The sequence below is a fragment of the Citrus clementina genome, unplaced genomic scaffold, assembly GCF_000493195.1.
Source record: "Citrus clementina cultivar Clemenules unplaced genomic scaffold, Citrus_clementina_v1.0 scaffold_4, whole genome shotgun sequence".
NCBI lineage: Eukaryota > Viridiplantae > Streptophyta > Magnoliopsida > Sapindales > Rutaceae > Citrus > Citrus x clementina.
Window position 1 is genome coordinate 19,852,907 of NW_006262274.1, and position 12,376 is coordinate 19,865,282.

The following is a 12,376-nucleotide window of genomic DNA, read 5'->3' on the forward strand; positions in this document are numbered from 1 at the left end:
TGCCCTCTTCTCCTCAAGCAAGTCTAGGTTTAAGCAAATCTGCTCGTCATTTTGCTCCTCGTTGAAATATTCCGTTCGATGTGTCCCCACTCCAATTTCTGCTGGGATTACCGCCTCATGACCAAATGCTAAGGCGAACGGAGTTTCCCCTGTGGCGGTCTTGTGAGTTGTCCGATAAGCCCATAACACTCCTGGTAACTCGTCAACCCAGGCCCCCTTCTTCTCTCCCAGTCTAGTTTTCAGGAGCTTCTTTATCACTTTGTTGGCTGCTTCCACTTATCCGTTTGCCTGGGGGTGTGCCGGGGTGCAGAATTTCAGGTCCACCCCCAAATTTCGGCAAAATTCCCTGAAGTTGCCGTTGTCAAACTGTCTCCCATTGTCTGTAACGATGGTATAGGGGATCCCGTATCTGCAGATGATATTTCTCCAAATAAAATCTGTTGTCTTCTTCTCCGTGATTTGGCTGAGGACTCCCACTTCCACCCACTTGGTGAAATAGTCTATCGCCACAATTGCATGTGTCGCCGCTCCTCGGCCCTTAGGTAACGGTCCGATCAAGTCGATTCCCCATTGAGCGAAAGGCCACGGGGATGTCATGGTGGTCAGCTTCTCTGGGGGTTGTGCAGGAACCTCGGAGAAGCTTTGGCAGGTTTTACAGTTTTTTGCCATCCTTTTCGCATCCTGATGCATGGTTGGTGTTGTGCAAATTTTAATGTACTCGCAAGCGCACGAATCTATTGTAGTATAGATCTATGGTGACGAGTGTCGATCCCACGAGGAGGTGGATTTTAATTGTGTAGAATTAATTTTGTAAATGGGTTGTTGGATTTATGGTGGAAATGATTTGGTATATGCTAAAACTGTTTGGACGCTCAGGATTGCGCCACGTCATCAGTCAACAGTCCACGGTTTGACCACGCGGATGAACAGTAACACGGTTTGACCCGACTTTGAACAGTAACGCGGTTTGACCCGGATGAACAGTAACGCGGTTTGGTTGAAAATAATCCTGTGTGATGCATGCACCGTACGCGAGATTTTTCGTCCACTGATATGCTGCCACGTCACCATCAACAGTACATAAGAATTTTAGTCCAACAGGATCGTGACATCTCATCAGTCAATGCCACATCATCGGTCAATGCCACGTCATCATCCGTCTATGTGAACAGTGTCGTGAACAGTAACGTATACAGTACCGTACACGTGAATAGTACCGTACATGTGAATAGTGCCATTTTTCCTTTTATGCTCCTCCTAAGGTTTTCGACCGTCCTGAGTTCAAAAGTGATGTCCGTTTTGCCGTCTGATCTCTCCTTTATTGTGAAATGACTATAATGCCCCTAAAATACATAAAATACTTAATTAAAATAAAACACATGTAATTAAATCACAAGAAGGTTAAATATATAAAAGTAAGGGTTGTTAGTAAGACTTAAAATGTAAAATGACGGTTTTCTCCTTTATAAATATGCATTTTCTAACACTCAACAGTTGGCCAGAAGTATCCTTGTCGGAGTGCCTTGAAGGCTAAAGTTCTCGCTCCCGAGTGATTGCCGCAAATTCCTTCATGAATTTCCCTTAATACATAATCTGCCTCCTCATCATCCACACATCTCAACAGGGGCAAAGTGAATCCTCGGCGATAGAGTACTCCATCGAGTAATGTGTATCTCGCTGCTCGGCATTTTAGCTTTCTCGCTTGCCTTTTGTCCTCTGGTAAAACTCCATCGCGGATGTATGCAAGGATCGGGTCCATCCAGGATTCTTCAGTGCTTACTCTCATTACCTCTACTTCTTCTCCTATACTCGGCGAGGTCCTCACCTCTAGTGGAACTGATTTAGGTAATTTGGGATCTACAGTTGCGGCCATCCTAGCCAACATGTCAGCTCGGTAATTTTCGTTCCGGGATATCTGCTTCACCTCTACTTCCTTGAATAGTTCGACCATCTGCCTCGCCTTCTTTACATAAAATCCCAATTTCTCTTCCCTTACTTGGAATTGATCGCTGAGCTGGTTGCATACTAGCTGGGAGTCTGCTCGGATTTCAACCCTTTCTGCTCGTAGCGTATATGCAAGACCGAGACCAATAATGAAGGCCTCATATTCAGCTTGGTTGTTCGTAAGCTGGAATTCGAACTTTACAGCGTAGGATACCTCAACACCTTCTGGGCTTCGTATTATAACTCCTGCCCCGGATCCCTGTTCACTACGTGAACCATCAACCATCACCAACCATATCCTCTTCGAATCCTCCTGTTCTGTTGGTTGTCCCTCCTGGACCTCTTCCCCTGGTTCAATGCGGTCCACCATAAAATCTACCAGGGCTTGGGCCTTGATTGCCCCTCGGGGCCTGTACGACAGGTCAAATTCGCTCAACTCCACCGACCATTTTACTAACCGACCTGACGCATCCGGTTTTTGAAGTACTTGCCGAAGGGGTTGGTCGGTCATCACAACAATCTGGTGGGCTTGGAAATATGGTCGGAGTTTGCGTGCCGCCGTTATCAGAGCTAGCGCCCATTTCTCCATTAGCGGATATCTAGTTTCTGCGTCCACTAGGGCCTTGCTTGCGTAATATACCGGGCGTTGCTTCCCTTCTTCTTCCCTGACTAAAACCGAGCTGGTAGCCCACTTAGAGATTGCTAAGTACAAAAACAGCTGGTCACCCTCTCTCGGAATTGATAGTAACGGGGCGCGGGCTAGATATTCCTTCAACTGTCCAAATGCCTCCTCGCATTCCGGTGTCCATTCCATCTTCCTCCCTTTCTTTATGACTTGGAAGAAAGGGTGACACTTATCAGTGGCTCGCGAAATAAATCGGTTCAATGCTGCCAACCTCCCCGTAAGGCTCTGCACCTCCTTTACTGTTCGTGGCGACCTCATTTCTATCACTGCTCGTATCTTTTCCGGGTTGGCCTCAATCCCTCGATGGCTCACCAGGAATCCCAGAAATTTGCCAGAGCTGACCCCAAATGCACATTTCTCCGGGTTTAACTTCATCTCGTACTTCCTCAGTAATTCAAAGGTTTCCTCAAGATGCTTCACGTGATCCCTTGGTTCTTTGGACTTTGTGATCATATCGTCCACATATACCTCCATTGTATGTCCGATCAATGGCTTGAAGATCTTGTTCACCAACCTTTGATAGGTAGCTCCTGCATTTTTCAGGCCGAAAGGCATCACCCTGTAGCAAAACAAACCCATGTTAGTTATAAAGGTCGTGCTTTCCTCATCCTGCTCGTTCATGGGTATCTGGTTGTATCCGGAGAAGGCATCCATGAAACTGAGCAGACTATGACCCGCGGTTGAGTCCACCAACTGATCTATTTTTGGTAGGGGGAAGCTGTCTTTCGGGCATGCCTTGTTGAGGTCCGTGAAGTCTACACACATTCTCCACTTCTCATTGGCCTTCTTTACCAGTACTACATTGGAAATCCACTCCGGGTACTTGGCTTCCCTTATAAATCCCGCTTTCAGCAGTTTTTCTACTTCCGCATTTATGGCCTCGTACCGTTCCTGGTTGAAGCACCTCCTTTTCTGCCTCACCGGCCTTGCCCCTTTCCTGACTGCCAGCTTATGACAAGTTACCCCTCGATCAATACCTGGCATATCCTCATGAGACCAGGCAAATATGTCCGCATGGGACTGTAGACACTTCACCAGCTCGCCTTTTATTTCTTCACCCAATTCCGATCCGACTTTAACCACTCTGCTCGGGTCACTCCTGCTAACAATAACTTCCTCCAGCTTCTCAACAGGTTCCTGGCGACCGTTTTTTGACTCCCCCCGGTTATCTAGAGAGGTGACCTGCAACGTTTCCTTGGCCGCTGTAGCATAGCAGCTCCTGGCCATCCTCTGGTCGCCCTTTACTACACCCACAACTCCATTTACTCTGTACTTCAGCGCTAGATAATGCGTGGACATTACACATTGGGTTATCCTCATGAACGGTCTCCCCAATATCATCTGGTAAGGGCTTCTTTCCTCTACCACGACGAAGTCCAGTATCATCGTTCGTTCAAACGGCTTTGTCCCTACAGTAATCGGGAGTTCAATGATCCCCAAGGGAGTTAACCGTCCCCCTCCAAATCCTTTCAAGGAAGTATTTGTCCGCTCCAGCTTCAAATCTGAAATCCACATATCATCTAGGGCCGACTTGAACAGAATGTCTACTGAGCTGCCCGTGTCTACCAGTATTCGCTGCAATTCTGTACCGGCCACCTTTGCCTCAATCACCAAGGCATCCTCATGAGGATACAAAATACCCTCTTCGTCATCTTCCGTCCACATAATAGGAACTTGCCGCACTTTTGCTCTTTTGGCTGCCGGTAAATTCAGAAGCACCTCTTTGCCAGCCATGGCGTATCTCCCATAGTTCTTCCGTGCTCTGTTTGAATCCCCGGCCAATGTTGGCCCTCCTGCTATCACACGGATGGTCGGCTGTTCTCGTTCCAGACTCCTCTCAACTCCTTCATCCCGTATGTACTCTGACTCAATGACAGGGGACACTCCGTCTACATACTCATCCAAGTATCGGTTCCTTACTAAATCTTCCACCTGAATCTTCAGGTCACGACATTGGCTGATTGTGTGACCGTGAGTGTCGTGGAATTTGCAGAATCTGTTCTTATCCCGTCGATGAGCCGGTTTTGTTATTGGGGCTGGAGGGTATAGCAGGCCTCTTCCCTCGATCCTCTCATATAGTTCATCCATGGAGATCTTTAATGGAGTGTATTGTCTATAGGCCGAGCTCTGATCTATTAGCTGAACTGATCGGCTATCATGAATGTCACCTCGGGCTGTCCCAGTTGCTAATTGATCTAGTCGACTAGCCCTGGAATCGGTTGCATGTAATGTTCTGAGAGTGTTGTGATAGGGGTGGGCAGCCATCTGCCGGAATTCTCGCTGCCGCTCTGGGATTGGGGGGCGTGGAGGTTGAGCCCGGCTGTGTTGGAACTGTTGTGCTCTCGGAGTTATGGGGTAAGGGCGGGACCGAGCTGATGTTCCGCCCATCCCTGAAGATTCTCCAGTTCGCTTTCCCAACCCGCTCCCTTTCGGGGCTCTCCGCTCCTTCCGCCTCAGCTCTTCTAGCTGTTCACTTTTTAGTCTTGCTGATTTCTCCTCTTCAATTTCAATATCTCGTCTCGCCTGCTCATACCCTGCTGAATAATTCTGCACCAGGGGGCTTCTCAGGTTATACCATAGCCGGCCTATCCTCACACCCTCCTTTAAACCCCTCAACGCCTGCGGGTGATTGAAAGCTCCCAAATCAAGTACGGCTCGGTGGTATCGCTTTACAAAATCCCGTAGGGACTCGTGCTCCTCCTGTTTCATCCCCATCAGTTCCATCATGTCGTCCTCTGGGGCTACTGCCCCTCGGAACTGCTCGGCCAACTCCTGACACAACTGCTCATACCCCTTTATACTTCCTCGGGGTAGCTTGCGGTACCATTCTCGAGCTCGTCCCTCTAGCGTCAACGGGAACGCCCTGCACCTCTGAGCTGGTGTCAGCCCCTGCACACCTGTCATGTCGTTGAAACGCTCAATGTGCACCAGTGGATCACTTCGCCCGGAGTATTTGAGGTCGGGGAAGCGGAAATCTCTTGGGATTATGGTACCCATGATCTCAGCTGATAGCGGAGATTCTTCATCTAGCATTATCCTCCAGCTCGGGGGTTTCCTCTTACCCTGTATCTCCTCTATCACTTGCGCTAGTCTGCGCACCTCTCCCTCCAATTCTACAGCACGGTCAGGATCACGTGCAGCTATCTGATCTCGCTCCTGCTCGGTATTTTGCAACCGCTGTCTGAGCTCTCCTTCATCAGCGTTGACTCCTCGGCCATCAGCTCCCGGTACTTGCCTGGGGCGAGGTTGGTTCCTCCCTTCGTCTACTTGTTCTCCAGGAATCCAACCAGTGCTTCTGTGGGGATGAACCCCATAAGGTTGGTCCGCTGGCGGAGGGATCTCCTCGACTCTATGCCTCCGGATGTTGGGCTCTGCTCCCACATCATCTCTCCCCACGAGGATTTCGCGATCCCTTCTCCGCTCATCTCTTAGCTCATTCAGTATGGTGGCGAGAGTCTCCATTTGCCTCTCCATCCGTTCCAATCGATCTTGCGTCACCCTCTCTCGGGCTTCATTTGCAATTTCCCGAAGGGTGATTGTTTCCCCCGATTCGTTATCCTCCCTCAAAGCGTCTTTCCTTGACAAATCCATGTCTACTTGTTCTCTGTCTCTCTGGTAAGTGCTAATTCGGTGGTAGCTTTTTATCCAGCTCCCCACAGACGGCGCCAAAATGTTGATGCTGAAATCTGCTCGCCCTTTGACCGACCAGATTCTTTCACCAACGTTTGTGTTATCTGTTGTTGCTCGTTCACTGGAACTGGAATCGTCCCCCTTCCTCTCAATAGACATGCGCTCACCAAAAAACGGATCAGAGACGCCGGTGGTTTTGCCGGCGTAAACCCTTCGATGCCTAAGTTAGCTCAAGGTGTTTACGGGAAAACAATGTGATTTGGGTTCAAGAAGTTTATCTGAAATTCGTAGGAAAATGGTCTGGTTGCAATTTGGCAGCGTTTTCCCTCTCTCAGTTTTTCTGTCCATTTCTCCGTTGAGTTCCTTTTCTTTTATAGCCGCTGTCCCCACCTTTCCGTTTGCCCTTCATCCCCCCCTTTTTCGGGTAGTGGCAGCCCCTCACGGGACTCTAACCGTTGCATTGTCGCAAACGTGGGGACTTACGTGTCCTTCAACGGTTCTGGGAAAAGCGTAACGGCCGCGATTCTGTGTTCTGGGAACAGCGTAACGGCCGCGGTTCTGTGGGATTGTGTTCCCGCTTTCTGGGGGACAGGTATCGGCTCGGTGTATACCTCTGGTCGATACATTCCCCTAGCAGGGGTTCCCCTCTGGTCGGTTTATGCTTGTCCCTGTGTTCGGCTCGTACCATAGGCTGAGGTGATCCACACCGGGGTGGAAATAATAGCATAGCCGACCTGGTGCTTGTATTTACTTAACAGTCACTTCAACCAAAAAAGTTATGTAGACGATTTTTTGGATTCCATCACAGCCTCTAAAATTTTAAACCTGAAAATCATATCGATATGTAGATGTAACAATATTGAATAAAAAGTTCTCTCTTCATAACAATATTGAAATCCTCTCGTAAGCCATTTTCAAATCATATTCACAACAAATTTTGGAAGTAATTATATTAAATTTGAAACTCTTAACGGTCGGCAGGGGCCCAGGGCCCTGACATTAAACTGTATTCGAAGGTTAATTTGGTCCACTTACCATCCAGCTATTGGCCGTCATGTGGGTTTTATTGGGCTTCCATAGGCTGGCCAATATTCCAGATGTGGGCCTAAGGTTAGTGACGGCGAAAATAGAAGAAAGCAAACGCTGCGTTTTGACTGTCCCATTACGCGGAACAAAAAGAAAGGAAAAGCTTCGATCAGCATACGGCGACACATACATCAAACATGGAATCAGACGACCCCAGCAGCAGAAGCAACTCGCCGCCGCCGCAGCGCCGCCGGATATGCGGCAACTGCGACCGTCCACAGGCAGTATGTCTCTGCCACGTCATCCCCACCACACCGATCACCACCAACACAAGAATCCTAATCATCCACCACCCACACGAGGCCCACCACAAGCTCAACACGGCACGTCTCCTAACGAAATCCGTCCGCCACGTCACCACCCACCTCTCCCGCAAACTCCTCCACTCCCACTTCACCGACCAATCCCCGTTCGCCACGATCTACCTCTTCCCACCATCCCCAACAACACCCGCAGTCACGCTATCGGATCTCAAACAGACGCTGAACAACCACGACAATGTACTCCTAATAGCGTTCGATGCCACGTGGAAGCACGCGAAAGAGATGGTGAAGGCGAGCGAAGGGGTTCTGGAAAGTGTAGGAGCCATAAGGGCTTGTTTGGATGTGGACGAGAATTTGACAGGTGGGAGCATTTACGACGACGAGTTGGTGCTAAGAAAAGAGCCGTTTAAGGGTTGCGTTAGTACTTTGGAAGCAGTGGCTAGGGTTTTGGGGGCAATTGAAGATAAAGGAGATGATATTGAGAGGGTTTTAATTGGGGTTTTGAGAGAGATGGTTAGGTTACAAGCTGGGTTTTTGAAGCCTGTCAAACTAAGGCCTAAACTGTTGAAAAAGAGCAAACAGAACGAAATGAAAACATTGCTTGAATGAATGAGTTTTCGTTGTTTTCATTCCTCTCAGGTGTAAGATTTGAAAACTAGGTAATAATATAGAATACATGGCATAAAAATGTTGAATGAGCTTGACAATGTAGCAACAGAAGCAATCTCTAATATCAAATTATCTAGTCAATTGGAAAGGGATTGAACCCACTTTGTACCATTTTCTCTAGAGGCCAGAACAATGGTTGAGGAAGATTGTTCCAATCGTACCAATCCCAACCGTGACACTTGTCGGGTTCAAGATTCTGGGGCTCCTGGAGGGGATCGGCCAAGGCTGCGCGAAGAAATATGACGACATAGTGTGATGGTTTAGGATTCTCCAGGAAGACACTGTTTGTCACGGTTAAGAACTCTATTTTCTCAATATCCAACCCAGTTTCCTCTTTCAATTCTCTGGCTGCACATTCCTCAAAGCTCTCCCCTGAAGATGAAGAAGAAACAGAAATCTGAGTATGAAAGAAAAACTTTATGATACAGAAATATCTATCGAATACATAAACATCAGTAAATTTACCGTACCTTAATTTGTTGTTGTTCAAGTACCGAAAACACTCAAATATACAATGGATCTTCTAGTTTATTCCGTCTTGATAGCCTTATTTGATGGGAATTCTATCAAGAAAGGGAATAAATTCTTCTTTATGCTAATCCTTTAGGAACTCGTGAATACTGACTATATCATTATTCAATCCTTTAGAAACATGTATGAATTTGTAATTAGTTCATCTCTTGATTAAATTTAGATGCACATATGTGAACTCTAATTAAATCTTAATACATATATTGTCAGCCAAATCTACATTAGTGAGTTCCAACAGAGTAACAAAATTGCACTAGTGGTAAAATATATCACAAAATATTCTCTTTATCTGATGTTTTACTGCAATTAGCTCACCGCAAACTTGGGCCACAAAGCTATTACAAATACAAATGTAGATACAATAAATTAGATCTAATGCAATTTTGTCCTTATTTTCTAATCCAAAATATTTTCTCTTCTCTCTTTGTAATTAGTGATAAAACCTGACGCAGCCCGAACCAGAAATTAACTGAAATGTTACGCATAAAAAATGAGATGAAACAAAACGGAGTTTGATTTATGTGATGAGTTAAAAAAAAAAAAAAAAGATCTCGAACTTGATGGAAAAGTAATGAGTGAGAAACTGACCAAACTCGAGGTGGCCGCCGGGAAGAGCATAGGTAGAGTCACCGATGGAGGATCGGCGCTGCCCCAACAGCACCGATTTCCCACGCAGCACGAACACTACGACTCCAACTCTCGGCCTATTTTCCATGGCCTTTTTTTCGTACGACTTTTTGAAGTTTGAACAGTGAACACTGAACAGAGTGCCGCGGCCCTCAAAAAGGAAAAGGAAAATTGCAAATGGACTGATGAAAGTGGCCAAATTGCATTGAAAAGTCTAAAATACCCTTAAGATTAACGGATTGTTATCAATCCCAAATGCAAATGCGCAGAAGGCTTCTTATTGTTACATCATAATTTGAAAACCTTTATTATTTTTACTTATTTTTGGAGTTAAAATTATTATTTCCCAAACTTTAAAAATAATATTTTTTTTCTTAAACACAAGCACAAAATTTAATTCAACAATACTGATAAGTGAAGTGCGATCTAGTTTTAATATCATTTTATAGAAACACCAAAATAATACATGATCGAGAAAGTTTTTACTTACTAACGAAGGTGAAGAATAAAATATACAAGAGACATTTACATAAGAACGTCTTCGTAACAATGTGAAATAACTTAAGGTAATGCGAGATATACAGCCTCAGCTCTTTTCAGTTGCTCTCTATTGCTAGATTCGGCTTTTTCAACCAATATAATGATGGATCTTCAACAAAGATGGAGCACATGCAACCTAAAATTTTGATTTTAAAAGTCATATTTAATATTTACTTTTAGCGAAATTAACTTTTAATTATTCGCAAATGGTTGTCCGGCTGGAAACATTTCCATAGGAAATGATTTGTACCCTTTGATTTATTAAAAAAAAATCATATTTTCTAACACACTATAAACATTTATTTCACGGTGAAATTTTTATTATATAAAAGTTACAGCAACTCAATATAATCTACGTCTATTTTTGTCCACTTAGTAATTTGGTCAATTTCTACTTACCCACTAATAGTTTAATACTCAGGTCTAATTACCCATTAATAGTTTAATACTCAGGTCAATCGATATAGATTGTGAGCAAACATCGTTATAATTTAATTGATTTAACATTTCGGTATGTAAACAAACTATAACTAGAAACAATTAATTAACCCATTGTATTTTCACAATGAATATTATGGAGCAGAGCAATTGTGCCTCTAGAGATACTATTAGAAGATATAACTCCACCTAAGTTGATTGCATGTGCACATAACAAATTACAGCTCCACAAAAGATACATCGTTCATAACTTTATACTGTAAGTTTTGGCTCTACTAATTCATGTTTTGCCAGACTTCTTAAAGCCACTCTCTATCACCAAAGACGGGCACAATAGAAGTTGATTTTCCTTCAAATTCATTTTTTGTCTTACCATTTACACACTATTTCATGAAATTTTAAAAATGTGAAGCCCGCACTTTGTGCAACATAAAATGCCTCTAGGCTCTAGAGGAGGCCCAAAAGACCACCAAATTAGAGGCAAATTGCATCGCATCCCGTTATATGTGGAGAAACACGCCCTTCTTGACTTGTTCAAAGATGCCACGATCTGTTGATCTTTCACATAAATGAAAAGTTAATAACAAATTTCATGTGGATACATTTTGGGTGGATCTGATAAGAACTAGAGTATTTCTAAGCGACGTATAATTTTGGCTCTATTCTTATGATGTTCTTTTCTGATTCGTTTGTTTGTAGGCTGCAGGCTAAAAAGGAGTGAAAGGGGGCGGCGGCATGTGCCTTTTTGGTCGTGATTGATTAAGACTCTCGGGCCTCCTGCTTGATTGTGCTTGCCTAATTGCCTTGTCCACATACTACGGCCAATGGGACCATTACACCTTTGCATAATAAAATAATTGGCTAGCCCAAGATGGGGTATCATCATATTCTTGCACGAAGTCATGCGTTTAATTAATTTCATCTTATACACTCAATACTATATGGTATAAATTGTATGATATGATGCAACAACAGTAACAACATCATGACTTTGATTCAGTGGTTGTGAATCAAGACGCATCGGCATTATTATGGCAAAACTCAAACTTAAAACACTCTCCACCACAGTTTTCATTAGCGGATTAACTATCACTCAATTAATGAATAATTTACCCTTTGAAAATAGCACTACTCTTAAAACATAAATATTAGTGTGCCACTTGTTCATGAACCAAAGGAGGAGCAAAATCAATATGTATAATTGACCAAGTTAAGCGAACCACGCTGCCTTCATAATCGGACTACCAAAACAAAACAAAGTCATTAACGAACTGTGTGCTGACCACATAAAATTAAAAGGTAGCCCAAATCACGCCCGGCCTCTCCCTCTCTTTTGTGTCACCACCAAGTCACGGACATGACCTTGAGGCCTCCCCCTTTTTTAACCAACCGTCACAAGTAATGTTTACTTTTTGTTAAAATCACTGAAAAAAACTTCAACTAATTTGTTCATTAAAAGTTGAAAGTTAATCTATGTTAACCATCAGTTAATTGTAATTATTAATTAGGTACGATTGCTACATAAGAGAATAATTTATCTTCCTAAATGGTTAATTAATGATACATTAGTATCTCTTTTAAAAACCTCGTAAGAAAGTTGATGAAGACTTTTTTGATTAGTTAGTAAGATAAGAAATAAGCTATGCTTCAGATACATTTATATATAATAAAACTCTAGCTTATTGATAAGATAAGAAAAGGAACCTTTGTGAAACTCACTATACGATAAAATTTTATCTTGGAACTTTAAATTTGATAAATTTCTCTTTTCATCCTTGAGGTTTAATATAATATCTATTTTATTCTCATTTTTTAAACCATAGTTCATTTTATCGTTATTTTTTAAATAATAACTCAAAATACTATTATGTAAATTTATAGTTAGTTTATTCTATAATTCACTGAGGGCAAAATATAATTTTCAGCTAAATAAATACAAGCTATTTTAAAATAAAAATCTCAA

The 12,376-nt window shown here is 43.7% G+C and overlaps 2 protein-coding genes across 2 annotated transcripts; one reads left to right on the forward strand and one right to left on the reverse strand.

Annotated features, from left to right (window-relative positions):
* The first annotated feature begins 7,241 nt into the window (after positions 1–7,241).
* On the forward strand, positions 7,242–8,218 carry LOC18043505 (DTW domain-containing protein 2). The gene has a single exon (XM_006437696.2). It carries the CDS (start codon positions 7,483–7,485, stop codon positions 8,215–8,217), a length of 735 nt encoding a protein of 244 aa, XP_006437759.1. The 5' UTR covers positions 7,242–7,482; the 3' UTR covers position 8,218.
* Positions 7,477–9,580, reverse strand: LOC18043503 (nudix hydrolase 1). The gene is made up of 2 exons (XM_006437697.2): positions 9,397–9,580; positions 7,477–8,649 (listed from the first exon to the last, which is right to left on the reverse strand). Exons 1-2 carry the CDS (start codon positions 9,521–9,523, stop codon positions 8,351–8,353), a joined length of 426 nt encoding a protein of 141 aa, XP_006437760.1. The 5' UTR covers positions 9,524–9,580; the 3' UTR covers positions 7,477–8,350.
* Positions 9,581–12,376: the final 2,796 nt, after the last annotated feature.

Excerpts from the sequence above, each read along its gene's own strand:
- LOC18043505 (XM_006437696.2), top strand. The coding sequence starts at position 7,483 with ATGGAATCAGACGACCCCAGCAGCAGAAGCAACTCGCCGCCGCCGCAG.
- LOC18043503 (XM_006437697.2), bottom strand. The coding sequence starts at position 9,523 with ATGGAAAATAGGCCGAGAGTTGGAGTCGTAGTGTTCGTGCTGCGTGGG. Across the intron at positions 8,650-9,396 it reads CGGCGGCCACCTCGAGTTTG|GGGAGAGCTTTGAGGAATGT; the intron begins GTCAGTTTCTCA and ends CTTCATCTTCAG.